We start from the raw sequence: 12568 nt of genomic DNA, 5'->3' as shown, positions 1-12568 counted from the left end.
ATTATAGGCTATTATTGAGCGTACATAGCTTACCACATCTTTATAATGTTTAGGTATGTGAAAAGAAAAAGTTAATGTTACTGGTTACATGTTGTTCTTTCACTAATATTGTGTGATAGCTAAAGCAATAGAACTAAATGTTTGATTATAACAGTGCATGGATATTATATTGAATAGTATATTATTATATCATGTCATAGTATTGTAAAGAAACAATGTATTTGTTGTCTCTGAAACAGTAACATTTGGCTTGATTGTTTGTTCCAAATCCAAGTTTGTTTACACACCCATGCCCCTGGAGGTCTCTATTCACATTGTACCTTTGCATCTGAACCGCAATATGTTTGTACCATCAACAAGAATACTAGCTTATAGCGGTAGCTGTTTTCCACTGTAGCTAGGCAACAACTCGAGAGGAGAAGACAGTTTTATTGAAATATTTGTTCTTCTGGATTTACCACCGATCTTTACGCACAGAGAACAAGACTTGAGTTTGTCTGCCATGGATTCACTGCAAGAGATGCGAATAATGAAAGTTGCTTTCCAAAGGCAATTAATTTTGAGACAATGAGCTATAATAAATGTTTTTGAATTTCTGCATTAATTACTCATAAAATGTGGTCTGATCTTACAATTATAAGTAAATAAAATCTGACATGACTAATAACACAAACAATTTTTCACTTTTCACATTTTTATTGACTACATTACACTGTAAGTAGTCATTCACATTGCAAGGTGGAGAAAGTTAGTGTTAACCCTCCACCAAACATTTTCTGTAGCTGTTCATAAGACTTCAGGTAAATTTTAGACCATCCCTCCACACAAATTTGTTTCAGTGTATCAATGTTTCTGGGTTGCCTTGTTTTTGATTATGCCACAGCATCTCAACTGATTTTAAATTTCACTTTTCCAGCCATTCTTTAGTTGGTATTGGGTCCCTTGTCTTGTTGCATCACCCAACCTCTCTAAAGCTTGATATATAGGTCTTGATATATATAATTTATATATATATATATATATATATATATATATATATATATATATATATATATATATATATATATATATATATATATATACAGGGCTTGACTACTCCCGCCAAATGCGGGTAGATTTCAGCTGTGGCGGGTAAGACAGCCACTCCCACTAGCCACTTTGGCGGGTTGAATATAATTTCAGCCTACAGCCAAATAAAGGTAGCCAAGCTCGTTGTATCACAAAGTTACAATTCAATCACTATTCTTTATCGATTAACTTGCTGTTAGTGAAGGCTGGATAGGCAGAATCGTCCTGAATGACACACAACAGAAGCGCTCTCTTTTTTTTTTTTTTTAGTATTTGACTATTCAGTGCAAGGAGAACTCTCTCTCTTGCAAGAGAGAGAGCGCACGCGATCAGTTCTCCTTGCACCTGAACAGTCAAATACACGCACACACAGATGTCAAAATGCCCATCGTGGTTATCGCTTAAGTGTACGTAAAACAGTTGGTTAAAAACTGAATATGTGTCAGTATATTACGTCCATACATTCAGCACCCCAATTATATATGTCATTGATGTTAATCAACTGACAAAAGATGTTAAATAAATGTATACACGTTAAATAAACCTATGCATCTGAAAAAAGTTTTTTTTTTTTTTTTTTTTTTTTTTTTTTAAATTTACTATTTGTAATTTGCTTCTTTGTTCTTTTTATATAGCCTAACAAAAATAGCTTATAAAATTTCTCATATTATGCTTATATTATCCACCTGTACATACCAGCTGATAAACAATTTAGTCTTGATTTGGATGGTCAATCTGCATTTGAAAGTTTGAAAGGGTTTTAAATCTTGTAAACCAAGTAAAATGACTCAAAATCAAGTAATTTAAGCATGCCAAAGACTTTAATCATATAAAATGTTATTTTCCAACAGCAAAATTGTGGCCAGTGAAAATGCTGAGTGAGCTCAAGCCCTGTATATATATATATAATATATATTAGAATGCATTGTTCCTTCAATGGATGGTCTATACCCTGAGGCAGCAAAGCAGAGCCAAACCAAACCATGATGCTCCTTCTTGGAGTCTTGGTGTTGTATGCAATGCGGTTTTTCCTCTGTTGTGCATTTTTGCCAAAAAGTTAAACTTTTGTCTTAACTGTCCAAATAATATTTTCCCAGAAATGTTGTGGAAAATCCAGGTGGTTTTGGGTGAACATGAGACTCAATTTTTTATTTTTTTTTTAGACAGCAGTGGTTTGCTTCATGTTGTTCAACACATGAACAGACTTCTGTAGTTTGATGAGTTTTCTGGAGTTTTTTGCTGTTATCTTTAGGTTCTTTCTCACATCTTTCAGGATTGCCTGTTGTGTTCTAAAAGTGATCTTAACAGGATGTCCGCCCCTAGGGAGAGTAGCAACAGTCCTGAATTTGCAACATTTGTAGAAAAGTTACCATGGACTGATAAATACCCATGTCTTTAGTAATGCTTTTGTAGCCTTTTCCAGCTTTGTGCATCTCTGTAATGTGTTTTTAAAGTCTTGTGAAAGCATTTACGATCGAGGATTTGGTACACACTCACCGATTTTTCTTGAGAAGAACAGATTTGTCCGTGTGTGCCTTTATTTAAAAGTGCAGGTCATCTGTGGACACTTCCACACTTCCAATCTCATTTCCTTAATTGACACCAATTAGCTTTTGGAGGTAACACAGAGGTTCAGCCTGCCTTGGCAATGATCATTCAATGTCTTGAATCTTAATTTGAAGATCAGACCACATTTTATGGGTCATCAGAGCAGAAATTCAGATATCACAAACTTATTCTTTCCACTGTATAATACATTTGTGACCTAGAGTATGCAAACATGCATATTATATGTTAATAGCAGTTTGTCAAGCACACTAAAGCATCTAATTGTATTTCTTTGTGTCTTAACAGTGGAAAATGACAGGGAGCTGTCTCCACAGAGACGACACCATAAAGAGTTCAAATTCAACCTGTCCCAGATCCCAGAGGGAGAGGCCATCACAGCTGCAGAATTCAGGGTCTACAAGGAGTGTGTCACCAGGGCCTTCCGCAATGAGACGTTCCTACTTAGTGTGTTCCAGGTCGTTGGGGAACACCCAGACAGGTAAAGAAGAAGCTAAATTTCAAAATGATATTCTATAAAATTCCATATTCTTCATTTTCTATACTGTAAAGTCTGACCTGTTGATATAATGATCTCATTCAAAGGTGTGTAAAGCACAACTAGAAAATTAAGTTTACTTAGTTGGGTCTTCTAACTTCATTAAAACTTACATCTTATTAAATTGGTATCGGTGCAATAACTTCACTTTTAAATAAATAGTGCACCAGTATATAGTTGTAATACATACTGTATTTTAAATATGATAAAATTTAATGCAGTTGTAAAAATATTTATGTTTTTGCACTTGTCCATGGCTTTCAAGCTGAGTAATTGACTGTATTTTAAATCAAGCCCAGGCGTCCCTCACTGAACACAGCAGAGGTTGTCTACCATGTACTTTATGTAGACTACGGCCACGACCACAACGCACAACTGAAATAGCTTTAGTTTGGCGTCTAAAAAAGAACCCACCAACACACGTCAAACATTGACTTTGTGGGTGGTGGGAGGGATATCTCCTTGAGAAAGGCAGATGGCGTGACCGTTAAAGTGTTCAAAACACACCAATAAGGTGTGATTATGAGACTACCCTTTTTTTTTTTTCAACCAAGAAAGGCACCAAACAAGAAACAAAGGCCAGAGCCAAAATCTCTGGCTAAATGAACTACATGTTTCTCTCCCAAATAGTTTTCTAATGTTTATCACAAAGTGTTCATTTGGTGTACATCCTGAGTTGAACAATGGACACACTGTTTTTCCACAAACCTTTTATTTTTAGCCATATCTTGAGATTATGTATCACCAGTCATTGTATAACTGTACAACTAGGTTTACCTTGATGCAAATTATAGCGTGCTTTGTGGTATTTCCCTACATGCCACTTTCTGCCTGTAAATCCCAAATACTGTGTGGCTTGCAAAATGTATTTGCTTACAAACAGATTAATTTGCAAACTTGTCAAGTTCTAACAGCATAATTACTGTGTTTATGGTTTGTGATCTTTAAAAAACACATTGGTGGGGGAAATGCGGTATAGCTAAGCTAAGCAGATGCACAAGATGGCTAAGAGAAACTTCTGAAGTGTGTAAGCCTTTAATCCATGAAGCAAAAAAATAACTCGGTTATGGAGGTGGTGCAGAGGGGCTGTATATCTGGCTGAATTTAGCCCATGTGGCAAGACGATTTGACCTACAACAGAAGTATAGTGAACCTCAAGTCAACAAGCTTCTTAAATGTAAAGAAACAATGGCTTGTAAGAGCATTTTTCAAGTGATTCCCAACAATGCACACATTAGTTGTTTATCTGGACCATATTTAATATGTTAAAGGTGTTCCATTTTTGCACCACTAGAAATAAAAACTATTTTCAGACACTCCCCCATCTTCCATTAATTGCTTGCATACTGCTGTAGCCTGTCTGTTATTTTAATGGTAGGAATCAGTATGAAAAATAAAAGTAAAATAAAAAATCATCAGTGTTGGGGGTAACGCATTACAAGTAACTTAAGTTACGTAATCAGATTACTTTTTCAAGTAACTAGTAAAGTAACGCATTACTTTTTCAATTTACAACAAAATATCTAAGTTACTTTTTTCAAATAAGTAACGCAAGTTTATTGACTGACATGTTGTCCCCATGTTGAGAGAAATAAAGTGCAGAGATATTGTGTGCGCTGTGTAAGTATGATGGTTATTGTAGTTCTATGTGAATGTGAACATGCATTTACTCATCTCACTTGCACGAAATTATTCAGTATTCCTCAAAATGAATAAAAACAGTGAAATGCAATCTCAGAATTTTTGCAAACCTGTAATAATTCACTATATTAAATTACACAAATATACTTTATGTATTTAATCTCAATTATTAACCAATGTCTTTGCTGCTGACCTTCAATATATCTAATTCAACCATACTAATAAGCAGAAATACTTTAGATAAGATTTAGAAATAAGAACTAGAACTTCCTTCTCCTGTATCCTATTCTTCTTAAATCCAGAACGGCAGCACATCTGAAAGGTTTGTTTGGGCTGCGCCCTCTACTGTACAGATGTAAATATGCTTTTCCTTCAGCCTGAGGCTTATTGATTTCACTTTTGGTGTGAAAGGGCCTTTTTTGCCAAAAATAGAACTTTTTTGTTGTTATTAAAAAAAACAAACAAACAAGCAAGCCCAGCCCCGGTGAGAAAAAGTAACGCAAAAGTAAAGTAACGCATTACTTTTCATAAAAAGTAACGAAGTAACGCAATTAGTTACTTTTTTAGGGAGTAACGCAATATTGTAATGCATTACTTTTAAAAGTAACTTTCCCCAACACTGAAAATCATTATGCCAAATTGTTGTCACTTGACTTCATTACATGCATGTTTAAGGTAGTAATTGGTCTAGATTGGAAACAAAAACTATTTCATTGTTTATGTCAAAAAGTGTCTTCTAACAGTCTGGTAATAAATAAAGAGTCACTCTCAGGCTTTACTTACTGCAAGGTTGAAAACTGTATTCTTCATAATGTTCTCTGTTGTATAATGCACACTTTGGCAAATATAGTAGGTCATCAAGTATTCTTTGCATAGGCTACATAAATCAGCATGATATGCTATTTTAAGCTATTGCAATTTGATCCTTCACTGAGCCTGGTTTAAAAATGTCAGTTACTGACCAATCCTATTTTTCTAATAAAGTTTATGGAGTATAGTTGTAAACACAATGTGGATTAAGAGGCCATTTACACAACACCATTTTCAACTAAAAACTCAAAACGTTTTATGCGTTTTGGCCGTTCATTTACACGACAAAGGAGTTTTGGGGGCCTGAAAATGCAAACTTTTGAAACAGATTTCAAAGTTTTTGAAAACAATACCGTTATTGTCTTTGTGTAAACTACAAAAACACGAATTCGTGAAAACGGTGACGTCATGCGCATGTGTATTATGTGTTCAGTCTAGAGGTGCATTGTGTTTCTTTTCAAAGTGACAGCGCCAACTACTGACCTGGCATGAATAATACAGCATTTTTAGTCATTTTTGTGGATCCGTGTGAACTGGGATCTTTTTGACAACATTGTAACCTTCATACGGATTTTACGAGGTGGCTAATTCGTACAAATTCATGCAACCTTATTCATACGAATTCATAAGTTTTTTGCTAAATCGTACGTATTTTACGAGTTGACAACACCAAAACCCGTCCCTAAACCTACCCGTCACTGGGATTTAGACAGATCATACCAATTCATATGAGTGAGGTCGTACAAATTCATATGAATTAGCCACCTCATAAAATACGTACAAATTGGTCATGAGATAGCGTTGGACATGCAGGAAAAAAATAGGAGGCTAAATCGTGCATACGATTTACTAATTTGTCCCCTCGATTTATAAATCGTGCACACGATTTACTAATTTGTTCCCTCGATTTGCTAAATTGTGCGCACAATTAACTTGCTCCGTATATGTACATGAAAAATGCAAAGGAAAAACTTATCTGTTTTTAGTACTGCATTGACGTGCACCCTCAACTATTTGTTGCCTCTCATTTACAAATTTACAATTGAATGTAACTAAATGCTGTTTAATTTAAAACATTGATTCAGGTCATGTTGACTGTAACTAAAGAGTTGACAGTACCATGGTGAATATATTTTAGAAAAGTTTAGTTCACTTAAACTACTCTTTTCCCTTGTAATTACATTAAAATGTTTTTTTTTTCTCTCTCTCTTTTAAGTTGACCTTGATAAACGTTTGCCTTCAGTTTGATTCACAGCAATCGCATTACTGCATAATTTAACAATTTCTGTAGAGAGAAGTATCAGATAAAACCTTTAATATTGGGAAACTAGATAATTTGACATATAATGAATCAACATACTGTACATTTTTTTTGTATTGCAAAAAACTTGGAATTAAAAGAAAAGTTTTATTTGAGCTTATACATTTACATTTACGCATTTGGAAGGCACTTATATCCAAAGCCACTCATAGTGAATATACATTTTATCAGTGAATGCATTCATATGTCATTATATTGGGAACAAAACTGTTTTGGAGAAATCTGAGATGCATTTTTAAACACTGCCAATTGTATTTATTTTAAAATCAGGTTCTGTTTTCATGACGATCCATCAATACCTCATGAAAAATCCAGCTTGCCATGACTGTGGAGTTATTACTTTTCTGTTTGTATATATTCTAATCCCTGGTTGTTTTCATGTACATCTGGCCTCCTTGGAAAACCCTCCCAAGCCATATGTGAAGACGGTCCTGTATGCATGCAATGGCAGCGTGAAGCTATTAAACTATAGGCCTATTTTAACAACAGCCAATGACAGAGGCAATAAATGCGATTTATGAAACCAAAAAAAGCCCCTGACACTTCTGACTTTATTATTCCAGTTAATTTAATGTGTCTATAAGAGGCTTTACAGTGGGGCTTTTAGAGTCGGCAGCTCCCCTGTGGTCTTATTCGGACCCCGTCCCAGGTGAAGCTGTGTGACTGGTGGCACTAAACAGTATGAGTCAGCATAAGTATGATGCATTCATGTCGAATGTGACGTGTGAACCACCGGAGGGAAGAACCTCATATGGAGCTCCTTAGAGTGCAGCTCTAATTAATGAGCAATAACGAGGGGCTACAGGGACATTCCCAGAACACCTGTGTGACCGACAGCTTTGAAGCGACCCGGCCAATGCTTATTACCATGCATAGTGTGTAATTACTATAATGGGACTGGCCTCCCTGTAAGGCTACTACCTCTGTTTTCAACTCAATGACTTGAAGCTTCTCTGAGTTTGACAAACTGTTATTTGGTTTAATATCGTTCACTGTTGAAGACATGCCTTAAAGGACTAGTTCACTTCAGAATTATTATTATTATTATTTTGATAATTTACTCACCCCCATGTCCTCCAAGATGTTTATGTCTTTCTTTCTTCAGTCGAAAAGAAATTAAGGTTTTTGAGGAAAACATTCCAGGATTTTACTCCATATAGTGGACTTCAGTGTGGTGCAACGGGTTGAAGGTCCGAAGTGCAGTTTCAGTGCAGCTTCAAATGAGTCTACACTATCCCAGATGAGGAATATGGGTCTTGTCTAGCAAAACGCAACATATTGCGCAACATATTGCGTAATCAAGTTGGAAAGGTCACGTGTGATGTAGACGGAAGTACCGATCCAGTGTCTACAAAAACTAAGCCAAACGGCCTTTACAAAAAAAAAAAAAGAAAAAAAAGTAAAACAACGATGTCGAACGATTTTGAAGTTGGAGGAGAAAATGAGATGGAGTATTTTGCTGTACCGCGGTACTTCCACCTACGTCACGTGTGACCTTTTTCAACAAGATTACGTAATGCGTGCCGCATTGCAGAGCTAGTGCAAGGCGAGTATTTGTGGTCAAAAAAGTGTACATTTTGATCGATCGTTTAAAAATGACAGATTGTTTCGCTAGATAAGACCATTATTCCTTTATATATTTATTCCATATATTTATTTTTTATTATTACAAATAATAAAGTATAAATATATGGAATAAATGGTAATAATAATAATAATATGCAAGCACATGGTAGAAAGAATAAGCATAAATGATAGCTGTCAAAGCAAATGCAGATGCAGTTTAGAAGAAATTACAACTGTATTTTGCAAACAAATTGGTTTTGAAGAGAAATGTTCTACTTAATTGTATTAATTAATACATTTATGAATACTTTAATTTAAAAAGAATATTAAATTAAAAATAATATTTCCAATTTAAATAAAATTAGACCAGCCTAATTATACTGTATAAAAAGAGAAATGTTTTAATTAATAGTATTAATTAATACATTTATGAATAATTTATTTTAAAAAGAATATTTCCAGTTTAAATCAAATTAGGCTGGTCTAATTTTATTTAAATTGGAAATATAATTTTTATTTTAATGTTATTTTTAAATTAAATTATTCATAAATGTATTAATTAATACGATTAATTCGAACATTTCTCTTTAAAACCAATGTGTTTGCAAAATACAGTTATAATTTCTTCTAAACTGCATCTGCATTTGCTTTGACAGCTACTTATTCTTTCTACCATTTGCATGCATATTATTATTATTATTACCATTTATTCCATATATTTTTACTTTATTATTTGTAATAATAAAGAATATAAAACACTATTAAACAGGGTCATTGATTCATGTAAATAGTGTTTATAACATTTATTGATCTCCAGACTTGTTCATTTGCAGGGATGCCGACCTGTTTCTGCTGGAATCTCGCAGGTTGTGGGCGGCTGAAGAAGGTTGGCTGGAGTTTGACATCACAGCAACTAGTAATCTCTGGGTGATGAGTCCACATCACAACCTGGGTCTACAGATCAGTGTGGAAACCAGCAGTGGTAAGATAAGTTTAACTTAATACTGGGTGCCTATGAGTCACCATGAGCAAAGATGTCAGCATCAACCAAACAAGTGCCAGTTTTTTTTTTTTTTTGGCTGTGTATAATATAGTCCTCATTGCCTAGTTAAACTTATTCATTTTAAAGGTCCCGTTCTTCGTGATCCCATGTTTCAAACTTCAGTTAGTGTGTAATGTTGTTGTTAGAGTATAAATAAAATCTGTAAAATTTTAAAGCTCAAAGTTCAATGCCAAGCAAGATATTTTATTTAACAGAAGTCGCCTACATCGAACGGGCAGTTTGGACTACATCCCTCTACTTCCTTCTTTAATGACGTCACTAAAACAGTTTTTTGACTAACCTCCGCCCACAGGAATACACAAGAGTTGCGTTTGTAGAGTGTGTTTGTCGCCATGTCGTCGAAACGCTGTTATTTTCATCCCGCAGTCCAATCACCGGGTCTGATTCCGGTTCAAATTGATAGGGTAAAATTAAAGACATGTTTACAGTAACACTGAGCGCGTGCATCTCCACGTTATGGTAAGAGGCGTGACTTTTCCGGGTACGGTGCGCTTCAGAGCTGTCGAATCACAACACAGGAACCGCTGGCACAATCAGAACTCGTTACGTATTTCTGAAGGAGGGACTTCATAGAACAAGGAAGTCATCAGCCCGTTTTTATGACAGTGGAAACAGCGGTATACAGATAAGTAAATTATGTGAAAAATACTGTGTTTTTTTACACGCGAAACATGAACACATGTTATATTGCACACTATAAACACAATCAAAGCTTCAAAAAACCACGAAAAACGGGACCTTTAATTTCCTTTTTTAACTCAGAGTTCAGTTCTGTTTGATTTGCAATTTGCAAAAAACATTTGCATGTTACCACAAACTTTGTTATTATGAGGCCTGATGTGACCGTGAACAAACAGCACTTATCAAAGAGATTCCCTACTTATTGGCATCTTTGCATCTAAAACTGGACATGGATACCCCATCTATAGTACTTTCTTCTCTTTGAAGGATGGAGCATCAGTCCCAAGGAAGCAGGCTTAGTGGGTCGTGATGGCGCTCTGGAGAGGCAGCCTTTCATGGTGGCCTTTTTCAAAGTAAGCGAAGTCCGTATTCGCACTGCCCGGTCGACAGGCAGACGTCGTCAACAGAACCGCAATCGCTCCAACAGTCCACAGGAGGCGACAAAAGGATCAGCTCATACAGGTTAGCCATTTGTATTTCCTATATTGTGAACTAAGCCCCTTCCTATTTTTTTTTCTTTTTCTAAACAATACAAGTTTAATATGCAAAGCATGGCAGAAATCAGCCATCCAGTCTCTTTTAATTTTTCAGGAGATGTTGACCTGGATAGTTTGGGGATGTTTTCGAGTCTGATGAGTTTTATTGAGTCCAGATATACCCCTTCATAATTGAAATCTGGACTTAATAAATATCTTTAAGATCCTTTCGAGAATTCATTTAGGAAGCAGCACATATGTAGGCCTGACATCACGTGTCCTGATTTGAAGTCTTTTGCCAGGCCTCAATCTGAACCTTTAAGAGATAAATAGAAAAAAAGGCCTTTTTAATATTGGCGTGAACATGGGACCCTAAGCTTTTAGGAACAAATTACACCATACATGAACGCAAAAACACTTTTAGCTAAACTAGCTTGATTTCATGCATTGTTGCATTACAAAATGCATTAAAAAACACAATACAAGTACACAATGCATTATCAGTGTTGCCACAAGGGGCTCTATAAAAATTAGTGTAAACTGTCTTTCTTTATGGTCAGTTTCCTTTTTCAGGTCAACTAGCCTAAGTTTGCTAAACTGTTGCTGACATGTTTATAGCTGATTAATAACACATTTGGTTGAATGACACAAACATTTAAAAGAAACCCAGTCGGTCCCTTGAGTGCCAAGGTTTGGTAACTACCAGAATGCAAAGAACGAACTGGTGTGATGTCATTTCGAACAAAATCAGACCAAAACAAAGTTCATTTTGGGAGTTCAAAACAGCTCAAAAGTTTGCTCTGGCTGGTAAACTATCATTGGTCCTTGGTGATCACTCAATAGGTAGGAGTGGCTCTGAGACTCCGCCTTCTTTGAGATGGAAATCTTCTCTGTGTACTTCAAATCTTTAAAGTATATTTATTTTTAAAGAAAAAAGAGATGGAGTTTAAAGAAAAATCTATTTGCAGATAATATAATATTAATGAAATAAAAGACCAATTAAAGGTGCTAGAGGTCGCTAGAGGCCTAAACAAAGACGTAGCTTGATGACGGCGAGTTTGAGCACAGAATCTTGGGACATGTGGTCTTCACCTCAATGGACGGTGGAAACAATCGGGATAGGACTCAGGAAGAAATCATGTTCATGGATGCGATTATTAACATTACTGTAGTATGAAGCAGTGTTGTGGGAGCTGAACGAAACCACTGGAGCGATTGCGCAACACACGCCTCACGAGCCAGCGGAAAATTTTTTTTCTCACAGTCGCCGGCGCCGATTACCGCTTTTCCGGTCATGAGTATGAGGTAACGCAGCTCTGTTTATCATATTAGATACATTTGAGAGTGTTGAAAATGATGTTATAACGTTACTCTGTGTGTTCGCTCGGAGGCTGCTGCGAGACACTTGTTTGAGACACACTGCTAGATCGATTTTAGAATATCATATTAAATGTTGGATGGCTTGTGTTGATAAATGCCATGCAATTAATTTTAAAACGTATTGTATGATGGAGAAAATTCTGTATTACTGTTACTAAAAAAGAGGCATGGTAAAGCATGGTACTCGCAAAAAAAAAAATATTGAAAATTAGATTTAAACAATAAGACTAAACGTGTTGAACTATATAACAATAAACGTAACCAAACAGTTGTTCCCTTGTCTATTAAAACGTGATATTTTAAAGTGTCTTTGGTGTTTCCAAGGGAAACCAAGGGTAACGCGGGTATGACGCAATTGACAGGTGACTCCTCACATCGTCCCAGGAGCCTTGGTTAAAATTGCAATTTTCTCACAATTTACAAATAGTTGGAAACATTTGGGATATTGTAAGTACTCA

The 12568-nt window shown here is 35.6% G+C and overlaps 1 protein-coding gene across 1 annotated transcript in view; it reads left to right on the top strand.

The window, feature by feature from the left end:
• bmp6 (bone morphogenetic protein 6) overlaps positions 1-12568 on the top strand; it is a 66182-nt gene that overhangs the window by 30308 nt on the left and 23306 nt on the right. The window contains exons 2-4 of the mRNA XM_048174256.1: positions 2923-3115; positions 9344-9492; positions 10522-10716. Coding sequence (XP_048030213.1) covers positions 2923-3115; positions 9344-9492; positions 10522-10716 — 537 coding nt within the window. The remainder of the gene's footprint in view (positions 1-2922; positions 3116-9343; positions 9493-10521; positions 10717-12568) is intronic.

This window comes from Megalobrama amblycephala, linkage group LG22, assembly GCF_018812025.1.
Source record: "Megalobrama amblycephala isolate DHTTF-2021 linkage group LG22, ASM1881202v1, whole genome shotgun sequence".
Taxonomy (NCBI): Eukaryota; Metazoa; Chordata; class Actinopteri; order Cypriniformes; family Xenocyprididae; genus Megalobrama; species Megalobrama amblycephala.
Note: the sequence above shows the minus strand (reverse complement) of the source record. Positions and strands in the feature narration are given on the sequence as shown.